This window comes from Carcharhinus amblyrhynchos, unplaced genomic scaffold, assembly GCF_965287045.1.
Source record: "Carcharhinus amblyrhynchos unplaced genomic scaffold, sCarAmb.v2.hapA scaffold_55, whole genome shotgun sequence".
Taxonomy (NCBI): Eukaryota; Metazoa; Chordata; class Chondrichthyes; order Carcharhiniformes; family Carcharhinidae; genus Carcharhinus; species Carcharhinus amblyrhynchos.
In genome coordinates this window covers 61,761-81,598 of record NW_027649796.1, presented here as the reverse complement: position 1 = coordinate 81,598, position 19,838 = coordinate 61,761, and the positions used below count along the sequence as shown (strand labels likewise).

The window sequence follows — 19,838 nt, the reverse complement described above, 5'->3', positions numbered from 1 at the left end:
TTGATGCTGTAAATCTGAAATATGAATAAATATGTTGGAAACTCTCATCAGATCAGACAATATCTGTGAAGAGAGAAACAGATTTAGTTTCAGTTCAATTAGAACTTGGAAATAGCAATGAATTAAATTGTTTTAAGTGACAGGGAGCTGGGGATGGGCGGGTGACAAGGGAAGAACAAAATGGAAGTGCCGGAGTGATTAAATGACAAAAAGGATGATGGTGAAAGGGAGGAGCACAGGATTCCCATGTTCTTATCCTGAGTCACAGGGAGGGACATGGGATGGTCAGTGGCTCAGGAATGGAGTGTGTGGTGGGGTTGAAGATGATGAGAGAGAAACCTTTTTCACACTGCCAGTGGTTCGGGTCTGGAATTACAGCTGGGAAGTGTGGTGGAGGTAGGCTGATTCAAGCAGTCAAAAAGGAATTAGATGATTATTTGAATATAAACATTGAGCGAGGATACGAGAAAAAGGCTGGAGAACGACACACATTCCTAATGCTAACTTGGTGAGGTGGTGCAGACATAATGGGCCAAATGGCCTTATTGTGAACCGTAACAATTCTGTGAAGATAATGGTTGGAAATGTATTGATATTGCAACTGGAAGTTGGTGATGTTGCCGTGTGGACAGTGTTAGTAGCCGTAGTTCCCAATGAAATGTTAATATTTCTCTCCAATAGAGAGAGAGACAATTTGTTACATGTAGCTTCAGGGACACAACTTAATAAACATGGGACACTGGAAGGAGTTGGGACTGCATGAACCCCACAGCCGGTACGAGGACCAAACCCTCAACATTAGCATCATTCCACATCACACTCCAGACACCAAACCAACTGAACTAACCAACTCCACACAGAACCAGAACGGGCACATTAATAGAACATAGAACATAGAACATTACAGCGCAGAACAGGCCCTTCGGCCCACGATGTTGCGCCGACCAGTTACAAAAACAATGACCCACTAGCCTATACCAATCCCTTTTCGTCCATAAACCTATCCAGAGATCTGACAGGTTAATATCTGACAGGTTAGGGGAATCCGTCCACTCAGGCAGCACAGGCAGAATCACAGAATTGTTACAGAGCAGAAGGAGGCCACTCGGCCCATTGTGTCTGCACTGACTCTCCGAATGAGCAACTCACTAAGTGTCATTCCCCCACCTTCCCCCAAAACCCTGTGCATTCCTGAGCTTAACCACTGGCTGCAGGGGAAGATCCCATTCAGGCAAAGCTGGCACCAGATTTAAAGGCAGCCAGCAGCACTTTTAAAGGCTCTGAAGGGAGCAGTGAGGGAGCCCTGGTTAATGAACAAAGGGCTGAAATGGCAGAAGGCAGATTAAACCTAATTCACTGACACTTCCCTGGAAATTCTCAAGGCTATATCGGTTTGGAGGGAGGTTCTGTTCCCTCAGGACTGGAGGAGGAGACCTGTCACATCAACCCAAGCAAGTCTGGATAGAAACTGCCGAGGGCCAGAGCAGGCAGCACGTGGCTGCAGTGAGGCAAAAGGATCAATAACCTGATATGTTCTGACAAGGTGAGCGTTAAACTTACAGGCTGATATGTGAATAAGGATGGAAGAGAAATTGTGGAAAGAACATCTCCACCCAGACACTGGCAATGTCCAAACAGCAGCATCAATCTTCAGGAACATGTCAGCCTCTCTGTGAAGGGTTCCGGTCAGTCAGAGATGACTGCTGTACTGCCCACACTGAGTGACCATCCTGGTGGTCCCATGATGGGCAGTCTGGCAGCACCAGAGGCTTGTGTGTGTCTTTGATGGGTGAGTAACAATGGAAATTTATGTGCTTGTAGAAGAGGGCACAGAGCGTCAGAGAAGGAGCCAAGAGTGACAGTGTCTGGATTGTGTTATCCTTCTGCCAATGGAAGATGAAGTGCTGGAGCTGGGAGACCTGGAGGCTGGGTGGGCAATTGCTGATGGTGAGATGGGTTGTGGATCCAGAGAGAGAGTGAGTGAGAGTGACGGGCACAGGAGAGGCTCTGCTGCTGAGTCCAAAACCTGGTGTTTGTGTGTGTCCTCCATTGGTCACATGGAGCTCTGGGTTAGGAACAGTCTCCAGGACATGTTGGAATGTGCATTACCCTCTAACAATCTTCACCCTCTCACAGATCAACAGCTGTGGTGAGTGGGAGACGGGTGTGCACCTCTGAAGATGAGGAGGGGTTGTCAGAGGATGGATTGTCATATTATTCCCCATAATATCCGCCAGAGCAGATACTGTCTCTCACGAGTAGCAAAGGGGTTACAATCCGGCAGCACAGGACAGCACACACAAACCCGAGCAGCTGATGGAGGCAGTAATAGCTGAGTTCACTCACACTCTTGAGGGGAGAGGGCAGAGCCAGCTTGTGGAAGGTAAAATGTAACTGGAGTCTTTAACAATGCAGCAGATACTGGAGCTGCAGCGTAAGGTACTTTAACATCCGCTGGAGTTTCCAAAGGCTGTGTGTATCCATACACAAAGGATGGGGGAGTCAATCCAGACCAGCAGTGTTACCATGTCTCAGGTATGAGCACAAATAACATCCTCCACAGAGAGATTGATGACCTTTATGGAGAGTCACATCCAGCCTATCACCCACAGCAAATACACATGAGCTGCATGTTCTCACCACCTCCAGGAGCTCTGTGGAACACAGACTGCGGGAGGGATGGGAAAATGTGCCTGGAGTCACTGTCAGGACTTTCCAGCTCAGCAAAGGACTCAGGAAATCTGAGGACAAAGGCCACGGTCATTGAAATTCCCAGAGGAGAGAGATAAAGATCCTGCCTGTAGCTCAGGGGAAAGTGCGGGGATGGGGGTAGTTGTCATGGTGGGGTTGCTTCCTTGGGTTTCACAGGGTTATACTTTGTTGTTACCGGTCACTTTGTTATGTTTGTATTTTCAGCAAATTCAGAGATGGAACACCACTAAATAAATCCTTCACCATATTACTGGGTCTTTAACCGTTCACTGAGAATGTGAGATGGGAAATACAGCACTGAATGAGCTCAATACAATTCCAGTGCCTTTGTTTCATGTAGTGACGGCTCCAGGGAAATTATAAAACATTCACAGAAACAGTAACAGTGCTGGAGATGGTAGAAGATTTATTACACTGAATGGCTGTGTGAGTTAAGGTCCATGGAAAACATGTCTGTATTACTGAATCTCCATCCTCCCTGACACATACCCTATGGTCCCTGGCCTGTGGTCCATGGGGTTCCTCATCATGAAGCATCTGGTCAACATTGTATTGCATCACACTTTGTTCAAAGCTTCTCCACTCTAACTCCAGGTTGTATAGAACACAGCACAACACCAGGACATTGAGACCCTCGCTGAGTATACTGAAGGGTTCCATCGATCTATCTTTAGAAACCCTCTGGCCTGCTCAATGATCACTCTAGTTGCACTGTCGCAGCTGTTGTGTTTCTCCTCTGTAACTGAGTTTGGGTTACACACAGGCACAATTACTCAATCCTTCAGTGGGTAGAGCTGGTCTTCATTTTTTCATGGGATGATGGTTTCACGGGGAATGCCAACACTTGTAGCCCATTTCCAATTGCCCTTGGTGAGCCACCTTAAATTCTGCAGCCACCTGGTGCAATGCCATTCGGAAAGGACATCCAGGATTATGATGCCACAGTAGTGATGGCAAAGCAATATTTTCCAAGTCAGCATGGTGTGTGGTTTGGAAAGGAATCTGAAGCTGATTGATGTTCCATTCTTCTGATATCTTTGCCCATCTCGGTGATAATTAGTACACATTTGGAACATGCTGTCTCAGGAAATTTGGTGAGCTGCTACAATCCACCTTGTATGTGGTACACACTGCTGACACTGTGTGTCAGTGATGGAGAGAGTCAATATTTAATTTGGTGGATGGCCTGCTGATCCATTCAGCTCCTCTGACACGGATGAGCTTCTTGAATATTTCTGAAGCTGCATTCATTCCAGCAAGATGAGAAAATCCCATCACACTGCTGACTTGTGCCTTGTTGATGGAGAACAAGCATTTGCGAGACAGGGGGCGAGTTCCTCATCTCTGAATTCCCAGGCTGTGATCTACCCTTGGAGCCACAGTGTTTACAGTTCAGTGTCTGTTCAATGGTCCCAGTGCACCCCCACCACCCAGTTGTTGATGGTCGAGGATTCAGTGATGGTGCTGTCATTCAATGTAAAGGGAATGTGGTTAGATTGCCTTCAGTTTGAGATGGTCCTCTCCTGGCACACAACATACTGAAGCCAAACTTGCTATTTATCAGGTTAAGCTTGAATGTTCTTCAGCCCCGAGCTCCGATGAAAAGTCATCCAGATTCGAAGGGTTAGCTGTTCTCTCTCCACAGAAGCTGTCAGGCATGCTGGGATTTTCCAGCATTTTCTGTTTTGTTCAGGTCTTGCTGTTTATGGACATGAACTGCTTCAGTCTGTGAGGAATTGTGAACAGTACTGAGCATTGTACAATTAGTGAGCATCCTCACTCTGACCTTATAATGGAAGGCAGGTCATTGATAAAGCAATTGAAGGTGGTTGGGCTTCGGACATCACCCTGAGGAACTCCTGCAGTGATGATCATGAGGCACTGGAAGGATTCCACATTTTCTGATGATCAAGAGCAGACTGATGGAGTAGTAAATCACCAGATTGGATTTGTTCTGCTTTTTTCCACATTGTGGGATAGATCCAGTGTTGTAGCTGCACTGGAATATCTTTGTGAGGGGAATGGCTAATTATGGAACACAATTCTTCAGTACCATTGCTGGGGTACTGCCAGGCTGACAGATTTTGCAGTACGCAGTGCCTTTTTTTCTTTACCTCACATGCAGTGAATCAAATTGACATCTGTAATGCTGGGGACCTCAGGAGGAGACCGAGATTAATCTTCCTACTCGTCACTTCTGGCTGAAGATGGCTGCTAATGTTTCAGCCTCGTCGTTTGTACTGATGCTCTGGGTTCCCTCATCAGTAACGATGGGATTCTTGTGGCTTGTTTCTGGAATCATAGAATTCCCAGAGTGCAGAAGGAGGCCATTGGGCCCATCGAGTCTGCACCAATTTTTTGAAAGAATATCTTACCCAGGCCCTGTCTCTAAAACTCCACATATATGGCCCACTGATCCCCCTAACCTTCACATCCTGAGTGTGCTTGGGACAACTTAGCATAGCCCATCAACCGAATCTGCAGCTTTGGATTGTAGAAGGAAACCGGAGCACTTGGAGGAAACCCACACAGACACGGGGAGAATGTGCAAACTCCACATGTACAGCCATCCGAAGCTGGAATTGAATCATGGTCCCTGGCACTGGTGAGGTAGCAGTGCTGACCACTGTGCCATCATGTCGCCTAATGTTAGCGGCATGTCCAACATTTGTTCCATGTCTAACACTATTTATGGCTGGATATGGCAAGACTGCAGATCTCTGATCTGATCCAGAGCTCGGTCTATCATATGCTGCTTCCTCTCTCTGGGCTGCAAGTGGCCTTGTGCTGGAGCTTCACCAGGTTCACATCTCATTTTTAGATACACCCAAGTCTAATTTGTTAATATATGTAAAGACAATTAGCCACAGTAACACTGTACTGATTGCTGGGAAAAGCCACTGTAAGCTTCCTCTAACTGAAAGAGTACAGTTCACCCACTCCTGTCTGTCTCACAGATAACTTCATATCCATGCTGCCATTGTCTGTTTTATTTCATGGTCTTTAATTTTACTGCCAAGCTGGTTATGTGTCTATTAACAGTGGACAGTGTTTCTAACACGAATATTGATAGCTATGGTACTTGTAGTATTATTATTTGTGTTATTAAAAACACTGCCCATTATTAATAGGGATATAATTCTGATTATTCTGTACTGTGATTATTACCATTGACAGCTGAGCTGAGCCTTGAGCTCATTAATTCACGAGTTCATAAGATACAGGAACAGAATTAGGCCATTCAGTCCATCGGGTCTGCTCCGCCATTCGATCATGGCTGATATGTTCCTCATCCCCATTTTCCTGCCATCTCCCCATAACCCTTCAACCCATTACCAATTAAAAATCTGTCTAAATCCTTTGTAAGTTTACTCACTGTCCCAGCATCCACCGCACTTTGGGGTAGTGAATTCCACAGATTCAGAACCCTTTGGGAGAAGTAGTTTCTCCTCAACTCTGTTTTAAATTTGCTGCTCCTTATCCTAAGATGAGGATTTCTCATCCTAGAATGTCCCACCAGTGGAAGCTACTTTATCCATACCTTTTACTATCTTCCATATTTCAATTTGATCTCCCCTCATTCTTCTAAATCCCAGAGGGTCTGAGCCTAAACTGTTCGATCTCTCTTCATACGACAAACCCCTCACCTCTGGAATCAATCTAATGAACCTCCTCTGAACAGCCTCCAATTCCACTACATCTTTCCTCAAATAAGGGGACCAAAACTGCACAATACTCCAGGTGCAGCCTCACCTTGTATAGATGCAACAATACTTTCTTTAATATGATATTTCTTTAGCAATAAATGTCAACATTCCATTCACTTTCTTTACTATCTGCTGTAGCTACATGTTAGTTTACTGGGACTCATGAATGAGGACATCCATATTCCTCTGCACCATAGCACCATGAAGTCTCTCCCCATTTAGATAATAAGTCACTCTGCCATTTTTTGAACCAAAATGCATGACCTCACACTTATCCACATTAAAGTCCATCTGTCACATTTCGGCCCACTCTCCTAACCTATCTATATCCATTCTTATTTCCTCATTGCAACTTACTGTCCTGTCCCCCTGGGGTGTAAATAGTCCTGAGCTGTAAACTCTGGAAATCCCTTCCTAATCCTCTCCACCTCGATCTCTGCCTTAACTTTTAAAATGATCCTACAGCTCCGTTTAACACACATTTTGGTACTGTTTCTGTACTGTTTTAATTGGTAATGGGTTGAAGGGTTATGGGGGAGATGGCAGGAAAATGGAGAGGAGGAGCATATGAGTCATGATCGAATGGCGGAGCAGACCCGATGGGCTGAATGGCCTAATTCTGTTCCTGTATCTTATGTACTCGTGAATTAATGAGCTCAAGGCTCAGCTCAGCTGCCAATGGTAATAATCACTGTACAGAATAGTCAGAAATCTGCTGATTAATGATAATATCAGGGCGATAGCAAGGGAAGGTATAGGCTCCAAAGAGCAGAACGTGGAATCGTTGTGGGCGGAGATAAGCAACAGTAAGGGGAGGAAGACGCTGGTGGGTGTGGTCTATAGGCCCCCAAATAATAACTTGGCTATAGACAAGCAAATAAATGATGCGTGCAGAAACGGAGCGGCGATAATTATGGGGGATTTCAATCTACATATTGATTGGTTGACCCATGTCGGACGCGGTGGGCTTGAGGAAGAGTCTTGGAATGATGTCGGGATAGTTTCCTTGAACAGTGTGTGACGGAGCCGACGAGAGAGCAAGCTATCTTAGATCTGGTGTTGTGTAACAAGGCAGGAAGAATTAGGGATCTTGTTGTGAGGGATCCTCTTGGGACGAGCGATCATTGTATGTTTGAGTTTTTGATGCAGATGGAGAATGAGAAAGCAGCGTCCCGGACCTGTGTCCTCTGTTTGAACAGAGGGGAGTACGATAGGATGAGAGGGGAATTGGCAAATGTAGATTGGGGGCGCAGATTGGTCGGTAGGACTGCTGAGGAACAGTGGAGGATCTTTAAGGAGATCTTTTTCGGTGCTCATATATTCCAATGGTAAAGAAGGAACGTAGGAGAAGGGATAACCAGCCGTGGTTATCGAGGGAAATAAAGAGTATTAAATTAAAAGCTGATGTGTTTAGAGTGGCTAAAAGTAGTGGGTGAGTAGAAGATTGGGAGAGGTTTAAAAATCAACAAGGAATGACTAAGAAGTTGATAAAGAAAGGAAGGATAGACTATGAATCTAAACTAGCACTAAATATAAAAAGGACAGTAAGAGTTTTTACAAATATATAAAGAGGAGGAGGCCGGCTAGAATGAATGTTGGACCCTTAGAGGATGAGAGGGGGGATTTAGTGGTGGGGGATGAGGAAATGGCTGAGGCTTTAAATAAGTTTTTTGCCTCGGTCTTCAAGGAGGAGGATGCGAATAGTTTGCCGGCTATTAAAGATAGAAGGATGGTAGGAGTTGAGGGCCTGAATGAGATCATTGTCACTAGAGAGGTAGTGCTTGATCGACTAGCGGGACTGATAGTGGACAAGTCCCCAGGACCGGATGGAATGCATCCCAGGGTTCTGAAGGAAATGGCAGAGGTGATAGTAGATGCCTTAGTGATTATTTACCAAACTTCGCTGGATTCCGGGGAAGTGCCCGAAGATTGGAAAATGGCTAATGTTACACCGCTGTTTAAAAAAGGTAGCAGGCAAAAGGCAGGGAATTATAGGCCGGTTAGTTTAACGTCTGTTGTTGGAAAAATGCTTGAATCTGTCATCAAAGAAGAAATAGCGAGGCACCTAGAAAAGAATGGTTTGATTGAGCAGATGCAGCATGGATTCGTTAAGGGGAAGTCGTGTTTGACGAATTTATTGGATTTCTATGAGGATGTGACTAGTGCGGTAGACAGAGGGGAACCGGTGGATGTGGTGTTTTTAGATTTTCAAAAGGCGTTTGATAAGGCACCTCATAAAAGGTTGCTGCAGAAGGTTAGGGTGCACGGAGTTGGGGGTAAGGTGTTAGTGTGGATAGAGGATTGGCTGTCTAATAGGAAGCAGAGTGTTGGTATCAATGGGTGCTATTCTGATTGGCAGTTGGTGAATAGTGGAGTGCCACAGGGATCGGTGCTGGGGCCTCAGCTATTTACCATTTATATAGATGATCTGGAGGAGGGGGCTGAGTGTAGGGTGTCGAAATTTGCTGATGACACAAAGATGAGTGGAAAAGCAAATTGTGCGGAGGGTGTGGAAAGTCTGCAGAGGGATCTAGATAGGCTGAGCGAGTGGGCGAGGACCTGGCAGATGGAGTATAATGTTAGCAAGTGTGAGGTTATCCACTTTGGCAGGAATAATAGTAGGAGGGATTACTATTTAAAGGGCGAAAAGCTATAGCATGCTACGGTGCAGAGGGACCTAGGGGTCCTTGTGCATGAGTCGCAAAAACCCAGCCTGCAGGTGCAGCAAGTGATCAAGGCGGCAAATGGGATGCTGGCCTTTATAGCGAGGGGGATAGAATATAAAAGCAGGGAGGTCTTGCTGCGACTGTACAGGGTACTGGTGAGGCCGCAGCTGGAGTTCTGTGTGCAGTTTTGGTCGCCGCAATTGCGCAACGATATTTTGGTTGCCGCACTTGCACAACGATATTTTGGCCTTGGAGGGAGTGCAGAGGAGGTTCACTCGGCTGATACCGGAGATGAGGGGGTTGGACTATGAAGAGAGACTAAATAGACTGGGTTTGTACTCGTTGGAGTTTAGAAGGATGAGGGGGAATCTTATAGAGATGTATAAGATAATGAAGGGGATGGATAGGGTAGAGGTAGAGAGATTCTTCCCACTCAAAAGGACAGTAGGACTAGAGGGCACAGCCTCGGGGGGGGGTAGTTTAGAACGGAGTTGAGGAGGAACTTCTTCACTCAAAGGGTGGTGAATCTCTGGAATTCTCTGCTCGCTGAGTATATTTAAGTCACAGGTTGATAGGTTTTTGACAGAGAAGGGAATTAAGGGTTATGGGGAGAAAGCGGGAAAGTGGAACTGAGCCACTTCAGATCAGCCATGATCTTATTGAATGGCAGGGCAGGCTCGAAGGGCTAGATGGCCTACTCCTGCTCCTACTTCTTATATTCTTACATTTGAGAATGAATCTCTCGGGATCGAACTCATCAGATAATGTCATTTGTTAACTGCCTTTCCGATATACAGCAGTTTTATACTTTTAATCAAACTGACAAGCTTAAACATCTATAATCGGAATGACAAATTAACTAAATTGAACATGTGACCTCCCATCTATGGTATTTCTATAAGCATTTAATTGTTTTGTTTATCTTTTATTCTGATGAATGTTTTGAGAATAATTATAAATGAACATTTAAAGCTTTCACTCCTGAATCTCGCTATTCATTGTAATTCAGGTTCAGACACATCACTGACTAGTTTGTACTGTGTGGGGGTGAGAGAGATCAGAGAGGGAAAGATTACAGGAACCAGAGTAAATCCGTGGTGTTTAACAATAACACTAATACTGACAGGAATGATGTGTAGTGATTAGTAATGACACTATTACTGATACTGATAATAATTTACACTGTCCCCCAATTATTACAAACAATCTCACAAAGTCTGGCACTTACCTCAGTGCCTGTATTTTGCAGTCTGGATTCCTCAGAGCCGCAGACAGTACCTTCACTCCTGAATCTCCCACGTTATTGCGATCCAGTCTAAATGGATAAAGTAAAAAAACACATTAAAATCAGCTGAATTTTCACCAGGAAAAGAAACTGGGCCTATTTTTGTGTCAGAAACTTAGCACCAGTGGGGAACTGATTCAAGTTATGATACTAAACCTTAACCAATTGTCATTTCAGCTGAATGGAAAAAAAGCATTAGCACTGGAAAATTATGAAAAAAATCACTATCACTGGTTTGCCTCCTGATGAAAATCAGCTTTACACCTTTCAAAATATGTATTTTTGTTTAATTGCTCATGGATATGGGTGTCGCTTGATAAACCAGCATCTGTTGCCCACTGCTAATGTCTCCTAGAGGATTTGAGGGTAATCAGGGATGGACAATGAATGCTGGTCTCGCCAGCAATGTCCACATCCTGTGAACAAGCAAGTAATTTTAAACATATCCCTCATTCTGGTCTAATGTCCTGATCATCAGAATTACTCTCCTGAATGTGACTGACCTTGCTGAGTTTCCGGAAATTCAAATCATTTCTGCTGTTCCATAAATCCAGGATTTTATGGAAATTGTACAATTTACTGAGAGTTAAATGATAAAGCTGTGATTCCCTGTACTTCATAACTCTTGACATTAGATTAATCTGTATAATATCTCAGGGTGAGTTAAATTGTGAAGCTGTGCTAACGTTTGGTGGAAGATCCATCCCCTGAATTTTATACAATAAGATTACTCTCCCATTGGAAAGCTAAATATTCCAGTTTGATTAGTTTATAGGGGAGGGGTGTCTCCAACATTATTCCATATTAAACAGGCTCTACATTTTCTGCTGGTATGGCTAGTGTTCGATCTCTGGGTATTACCGGGAATTCCGTCTTCCCAGGAGATCTTCACATAGGAAAAGGATTATCCGAAAACCCTGTTTCATATCACTGACAGTTTGACTGGAGATTTTCCAGCAGCAGGTTTCCTCATTCAGGAAATTCTGGTTTCCTCGGCTCAGATCTAAGCTCTGCAGTCCTGCCACATTTAACTGTGAATGGTAGTGGATGACATAAGAACATAAGAAATAGGAGCAGGAGTAGGCCATCTAGCCCCTCGAGCCTGCCCCGCCATTCAATAAGATCATGGCTGATCTGTCGTGGCTCAGTTCCACATTCCCGCCCTCTCCCCATAACCCTTAATCCCCTCTCTTATCAAAAACCCATCAACCCGCGTCTTAAAAATATTTAGCGAGGCAGCCTCCACCACTTCAACGGGCAGAGAATTCCAGAGATTCACCACCCTTTGAGTGAAGAAGTTCCTCCTCAACTCCGTTCTAAACCACCCCCCCCTTTATCTTGAGGCTGTGCCCCCTAGTCCTACTGTCCTTTCTGAGCAGGAAGAGTCTCTCCACCTCTATCCTATCCATCCCATTCATCATCTTATACGTCTCAATGAGATCTCCCCTCATTCTTCTAAACTCTAACGAGTGCAAGCCTAGTTTATTCAGCCTCTCCTCATAGCTCAACCCCCTCAACTCCAGCATCAGCCTAGTAAACCTCCTCTGCACTCCCTCCAAGGCCAAAATATCCTTGCGTAAGTACGGCGCCCAAAACTGCGCACAGTACTCCAGCTGCGGCCTCACCAATGCCCTATACAGCTGCAGCAAGACCTCCCTACTTTTATATTCAATCCCCCTCGCTATGAAGGCCAGCATCCCATTCGCCTTCCTGACCACCTGCTGCACCTGCAAGCTGGGTTTTTGCGACTCATGCACAAGGACCCCGAGGTCCCACTGCACCGTCGCCTGCTGCAGTTTCTCGCCACGTAAGTAATAATCCTTCCTACCAAAGTGGACCACCTCGCACTTGCCAACATTAAATTCCATTTGCCCTTTCCTGGCCCATTCGCCCAGCCTATCTAGATCCTTCTGTAGACTCTCCACACCCTCCGCACAATTTGCCGTTCCACCAATCTTGGTGTCATCAGCAAATTTTGACACCATACACTCGGTTCCCTCCTCCAGATCATCTATATAAATGGTAAATAGCTGAGGCCCCAGCACCGACCCCTGGGGCACTCCACTAGTCACCAACCGCCAATCCGAATAGCACCCATTGACCCCCACTCTCTGCCTCCTATTTGACAACCAATCCTCTATCCACGCTAACACCCTACCCCCAACTCCATGTCCCCTGACCTTCTGCAATAACCTCTTGTGAGGTACCTTGTCAAACGCCTTCTGAAAATCAAGGAAGACCACATCCACCGGCTCTCCTCTATCCACTGCCCTAGACACTTCCTCATAGAACTCCAGTAAATTTGTCAGGCACGACTTTCCTTTAACGAAACCGTGCTGCATCTGCTCTATCAAGCAATTCCCCTCAAGATGCCTCGCTATTTCCTCCTTGATGATGGATTCTAACATTTTACCTACAACAGACGTTAAACTAACCGGCCTATAATTCCCCGCCTTTTGCCTGGCACCCTTCTTAAACAACGGCGTAACATTAGCCGTTTTCCAATCTTCCGGCACTTCCCCGGAATCCAGCGACATCTGGAAAATAACCACCAAGGCATCCACTATCACCTCCGCCATTTCTTTCAGAACCCTCGGATGCATTCCATCCGGTCCTGGGGACTTGTCCACAATCAGCCCCTCCAGTCTGTCGAGCACCGCCTCTCTAGTAACAGTAATGTCATCGAGACCCTCCAGTCCTACCAACTTTCCATCTCTAACACCCGGCAAATTATTCATGTCCTCATCCGTGACGACCGAAACAAAAAAGTTGTTCAAGACCTCAGCCATATCCCCATCCCCTACCACTAAGTCCCCCTCCTCATCCTCTAAGGGACCAACGTTCACCCTAGCCAGCCTCTTCCTTTTTATATATTTATAAAAACACTTGCTATCCTTTTTTATATTAAGCGCTAGCCCAGCTTCATAGTTTCTCCTACCCTTCTTTATCAACTTCTTTGTCAATCTTTGTTGACATTTAAACCTCTCCCAATCCTCTTCTCGCCCACTACTCTTAGCTACTCTAAACGCCTCTGCTTTTAATTTAACACTTTCCTTCACCTCCTTCGTTATCCACGGCTTATTACCTCTCCTCCTATGGTCCTTTTTGACCATCGGAATAAATTTCTGCTGAGCACCAAGAAAGATCTCCTTAAAGATCCTCCACTGCTCCTCAGCAGACCTACCTTCCAACGCGCTCCCCCAGTCCACATTCGCCAATTCTTCTCTCATCCTACTGTACTCCCCTCTGTTCAGACAAAGGACGCGTGTCCGGGAACCCACTTTCTCCTCCTCCATCTGCACCAGAAACTCCACCATACAATGATCACTCTCCCCAAGAGGATCCTTCACTGCAAGGTCCCTAATTCTACCCGCCTCATTACATAACACCAGATCCAAGATATCTCGCTCTCTCGTCGGCTCCAACACACACTGCTCAAGGAAACTATCCCAGCAGCATTCCAAGAACTCCTCCTCGAGCCCACCGCGTCCAACATGGGTCGACCAATCAATACGTAGATTGAAATCCCCCATAATTACGGCCGTCCCATTCCTGCACGCCGCACTTATTTGCGCATTAACAGCCCACCCCACCTCCAGATTATTATTCGGGGGCCTATAGATGACACCCACCAGCATCTTCCTCCCTTTGCTGTTCCTAATCTCTACCCACAACGATTCCACTTTGTTCGTTGGCTCCAATATCATCCCTTGCTACCACCCTGATGCTATCCTTAATCAGCAGAGCTATGCCCCCCCCTTTTTCCTCCCGCCTATCCTTCCTAAACACTTGATACCCCTGGACATTCAGCTCCCAGTCCCTGTCACCCTGCAGCCATGTCTCTGTAATGGCCACCAGATCATGTCCATTTGTGCTTATCTGCGCCACCAGCTCATCCACTTTATTCCGAATGCTTCATGCATTCAGATACAGTGCCTTCATCCCAGCCTTCACCTGGACCCTATTTGCTGGAACGCCACCAACCATACTCACGCCCCCTACTCCCTTTATTATTGGGACATCCTCAGCCTCTACCCTTACCTGTACCGTCTCCTTAACTTTAGACCCCGTAATGTCACCTACCCTTGCACCCCCCCCCCCCAATTAGTTTAAAGCCCTGTCTACAGTCCTCTTTACACGATTCGCCAGGACTCTGGTCCCAGCACGGTTCAGACCAACCCCATCCCGCCCGAACAGGTCCCACCTACCCCAATACTGATGCCAATGGCCCATAAATTCAAACCCATTCCTCCCACACCAATCCCTGAGCCACCCATTCACTTCCTTAATCTTATCAACCTTACGCCCGTCTGCACTCGGTTCAGGCCCAGAGATAACCACCTTGTCGGTTCTACTTTTTAATTCCATTCCCAGCTTTTCATACTCCCTCCCCAGATCCTCCGTTTGCATTTTGCCTACGTCGTTGGCACCCACATGTACCACAACGACCGGATTCTCACCCTCCCACTCCAGGTTCCTCTGCAGCCCAGATGCGACATCCCAGACCCGAGCACCAGGCAGACAACACACCCTTCTGTGCACTTTGTCATTGTGACAAAGGACAGTGTCAATACCCTTAACCCCACTATCCTTAATTACAACTACGTTCCTTTTCACCTTCTCCTTGTCTATGCCCTGCTGCATCACTGTACCGTGTGCAGTTTGCTCACCAACCTCACCTCCCTCGTCCAGACTGGAAGCAAGAACCTCAAACCTGTTATGCAGATTGAGAGGCTGAGGCCTCCTCTCCCCACCCCCCTCTTGTTCCTGACCCTTAGATTTAGCCAGTCCAGGGGGGATGGATGTCACTTGCACCCCACTGACAATGGCACCCTCCCTCCCCCTGATGAGCCTCAGTGTCTGTAGCTCAGAGGCCAGCTCATCTACCTCGAGCTGGAGCTCCTCCAGCAACCTGCACTTACTGCAGACATGGTCACTGGGAAGGACCCTGGGGTCCACCAGTTCCCACATCACACAGAAACAACACATCAAATCCCCCTCCATTCTTCACGAAAATTTCCACACCAACTTACCTGGCCCCTTTTCCCCCAAGCCCTTTTGATCTTAAGCCCTAATAGCTCACTCTGCTTCCCACTCACTCCACTGCCCGCTCTGACGCTGTCCGCTGTCTACACCAGGCCTCCTTTTAAAACTGGCGCTGATTTAAAGCCTGCTGGCCCACACTCCCTTCTAAGCACTCCCTCAGAATTCTTAAAGCGGTAATGCTTTTAAATGATTTAAACAGTTCTACAAGGTTAGTTCTTACTACAAAGTGCTTTAAACTTATTTAAACAGGTTTTTAACAGGTAGTTTCTTATCTGTCCCTCTGTTCCTTCACTTGTCTGCTCTAGCAAACAATGGAAGGCTTCACCGTGTGATCACCTGACGGAACAGCAAAAGGAGGAGGACATACAAATATCCCATCCTCATGATGGAGACGACTCACATATCAGTGCAAAAGATATGACTCAAATATTAGTAACTAACTTCAGTGGCTGAACCATCCAGAGGTCCCCAACATCACAGATATGTCTTCAGCTAATACAATTCACTCCAAATGGTGTCAAGAAATATCTCATGACACAGGACACTGCAAAGATAATGGGTCTTGACAATATTCCAATAATTGTCCTGAAGATTTCTGTTCCAGAAGTTGTTCTGTTCCAAGCCAAGCTGTTCCTGTACAGTTACACCACTGAACTTTACCCAAAGTGGGAAATTTCCCAGGTATGACCGTATACCAAAAGAGAACAAATCCAATCTGTCCATTTACTATCCCCTCAGTCTACTCTTGATCATCAGCACAGTAATGGAAGGCATCATCGAGACTATCAAGTGACACTTAATTAGCAATGATCTGTTCGCTGACTCTGGGCTTGTGCTTACTCAGGGTCACTCAGTCCCCTACCTCATTACAGCCTTGATGCAAACACGGACAACACAGCTGAACTCAGGATGTGAGATAAAAATGTCTGCCCTTGACATCAAGGCAGAATATGATCACGTGTAGCAAAAAGGAGCCAGAGAAAAACTGAAATCAATGGAAATGAGCAAAAAACCTTTCTGCCGGTTGGAGCAACACCAGCACAAAGGAAGGTAGTTGAGGTTGTTGGACCATCTACAAGACAGCAACTCACAAAGGACAAGGGCAGCAGATGAATGGAAACATCTCCACCTGGAAATTCCCTTCCAAGATACACACCATCCTGACTTGGAAATATGTTATTGTTCCTTCAGTGACTGGGTCAAAATCCTGAGACTCCTTCTTACAGCACTGTGGGTGCATCTACAACACAGGAGTCCCTAAATGCAATGATGATGATATAATAGTGAGATTGATGTGGATATCACCTGACGAAGAGACAAACCCGAAAGCTAGTGAGTGTACTATCAAATAAATCGGTTGGATTTAAACCCCTGTTGTTGTCAGACATTTTATGATATAATAGTGAGCACAGTGGCTTTCAAAGCAGTTGATACTGGTTTAATTTCCAGTTATCTGTTTGTTGGAGTGGATGAAGAGGGGGCCAGGAACCAGTAACCACAACCTAAAAGAGTGGGTCAATCCAAATTAGTCAAGTCTGCGGTTCCAGACTGGAGCAGTATTCTTCAACTTAGCTGATTGTCGGACGGATGTTGGATCATTTAACTATCCTAAGCCGGCCCACACTGAGTTCAGAAGGGAAATGGTGAATCTATTAGTGACACAGAGGAAACTAAATTCATTGGTTGGTAAATAAATGCCGTTTGTGACAGGTTTTATATTGTTGTGAATTGGAGGAACAGAAAGGGTCAGTGATGGTTCTGCTGTTGATGTGGTGTACACGGATATTCAGAAATCATCTGATGCAGTGACAACAGACTTGTGGCATAAGCTCATTAAATAAATGGGAAAGTATTAATGTGGATACAAGATTGGATGAACAAAGAGTAATGGATATTTTCCAGGCTGGAGAATGTCTGTAGTGGAGAACCCTCGCAGTCAGTATTGGGATTCCTGCTTTCCCCTGATATATATGAGTGATCTCGGGGTTTACAGTCTTGAGGAAAATTTCAAGATTTGTTGATCACAAAAATCTTTTGAGGCATCGGAAACTGTGAGGAGGGGAGCTTGGGTCTGAAAAACAGACCATGGTGGAGTGTACAGGTAGATGGCAGATTAAGTTCAATGCAGAGACGTGTGAGGTGAGACTTTCAGGAAACATGTACATGAGAAAGCAATATAAAATAATCGGTAGAATTGTTAACGGATTGCAGGATCAGAGGGACTGAATGTATATGTACATCGATCATTGCTGTTAGCAGGGTAAGTTAATAAAGAATACAGCATCTTGGGCTTTACTGTTACGCAATAGTTTAAGTTTGTGGGCATCAGATAATAATCCCTGAGTTTAAGCTTAATTTGTGTTTCTGTGCTTGTGAGCTCAGAAAGGGCCAAAACTTTAATTTCACTTCATGTTAAACAAAGCTGCCTGCCTGGTTTCACTTTAAACTGTCCCTGCATTTTAATTTAACGGTTACAATACTGTAAGAGTTATAGAGGTTAAGAAAATGGTTGCTTATATTCAGAGACCCACAATGAATGATAGAAATACTGAGTTTCAGTTGCAACCAGTTAACCCAAGAAGACAGTGTTCGCAGAGGCTGCCAGTAGAGGCAGGGCAATGCAGGCATTCAGAAACCAACCCTAACTGAGGATGTCACCAGTGATCACGTGTCTTATAAAGGGACATTGTCCCAATATAACACACACCTACTGTAATACATAACAGAGGTAGAGCTCAGTAAAATGTGTCTAGGGCAGCGGATAGAGGAGAGCCGGTGGATGTGGTCTTTCTTGATTTTCAGAAGGCGTTCGACAAGGTACCTCACAAGAGGTTATTGCAGAAGGTCAGGGGGCATGGAGTTGGTGGTAGGGTGTTAGCGTGGATAGAGGACTGGTTGTCAAATAGGAGGCAGAGAGTGGGGGTCAATGGGTGCTATTCGGATTGGCGGTTGGTGACTAGTGGGGTGCCCCAGGGGTCGGTGCTGGGGCCTCAGCTATTTACCATTTATATAGATGATCTGGAGGAGGGAACCGAGTGCAGGGTGTCGAAATTTGCTGATGACACCAAGATTGGGGGAAAGGCAAATTGTGCGGAGGGTGTGGAGAGTCTGCAGAAGGATCTAGATAGGCTGGGCGAATGGGCCAGGAAATGGCAAATGGAATTTAATGTTGGCAAGTGTGAGGTGGTCCACTTTGGTAGGAAGAATGGTAGGAAGGACTATTACTTACGTGGCGAAAAACTGCAGCAGGCGACGGTGCAGAGGGACCTCGGGGTCCTTGTGCATGAGTCGCAAAAACCCAGCTTGCAGGTGCAGCAGGTGGTCAGGAAGGCGAATGGGATGCTGGCCTTCATAGCGAGGGGGATTGAATATAAAAGTAGGGAGGTCTTGCTGCAGCTGTATAGGGCATTGGTGAGGCCGCAGCTGGAGTACTGTGTGCAGTTTTGGGCGCTGCACCTGCGCAAGGATATTTTGGCCCTGGAGGGAGTGCAGAGGAGGTTTACTAGGCTGATACTGGAGTTGAGGGGATTGAGCTATGAGGAGAGGCTGAATAAACTAGGCTTGTACTCGTTAGAGTTTAGAAGAATGAGGGGAGATCTCATTGAGACGTATAAGATGATGAATGGGATGGATAGGATAGAGGTGGAGAGACTCTTCCCGCTCAAAAAAGACAGTAGGACTAGAGGGCACAGCCTCAAGATAAAGGGGGGGGGGGGGGGGGGGGGTTTAGATCACAGTTGAGGAGGAACTTCTTCACTCAAAGGGTGGTGAATCTCTGGAATTCTCTGCCCGTTGATGTGGTGGAGGCTACCTCGCTAAATATTTTTAAGACGCGGGTTGATGGGTTTTTGATAAGAGGGGATTAAGGGTTATGGGGAGAGGGCGGGAATGTGGAACTGAGCCACGACAGATCAGCCATGATCTTATTGAATGGCGGGGCAGGCTCGAAGGGCTAGTTGGCCTACTCCTGCTCCTATTTCTTATGTTCTTAAAATGATCCTGATAATAATTAAACACAAACTGTAAGCTGTACCAAACAAGAGAAACTAATTTCTATACAGCATCATACATAATCAGATGGTTTCTGTTGGGAGATGGAAAGATCCTTTTTCAGATTTTGGAGGGAGGCCTTTACAGCTCTAATTATTTAAAATTCATCCCAATAATGTTTTTATTCATTCAAGGAACGTGGTATCACTGGTGTTGCCAACACTTATTGCCCATGGCTATTCGCCTACGAGAATCTGCCTTTTTGAAATGATGTAGTTTTATCAGAGAATCATAGATTTATTACAGGTTCAGAATGAGGCCAATCGGCCCATCGTGTCTGCAGCTGCTCTGAAACGAGCATTATTACTTTGTACCATTCTCCCACACTTTCTCTGTGACCATTGGACATTATTTCCCTTCTGACTTCCTCAA

General features: G+C 45.8%; 1 protein-coding gene across 5 annotated transcripts in view; it reads right to left on the bottom strand.

The window, feature by feature from the left end:
* Positions 1-19,838, bottom strand: part of LOC145337643 (NACHT, LRR and PYD domains-containing protein 3-like) — an 84,186-nt gene that overhangs the window by 13,720 nt on the left and 50,628 nt on the right. For all 5 annotated transcript variants that reach the window (XM_080182458.1, XM_080182456.1, XM_080182460.1 and 2 more), the window contains one exon: positions 10,314-10,400. In XM_080182458.1, the coding sequence (XP_080038584.1) occupies positions 10,314-10,400 (87 nt within the window). The remainder of the gene's footprint in view (positions 1-10,313; positions 10,401-19,838) is intronic.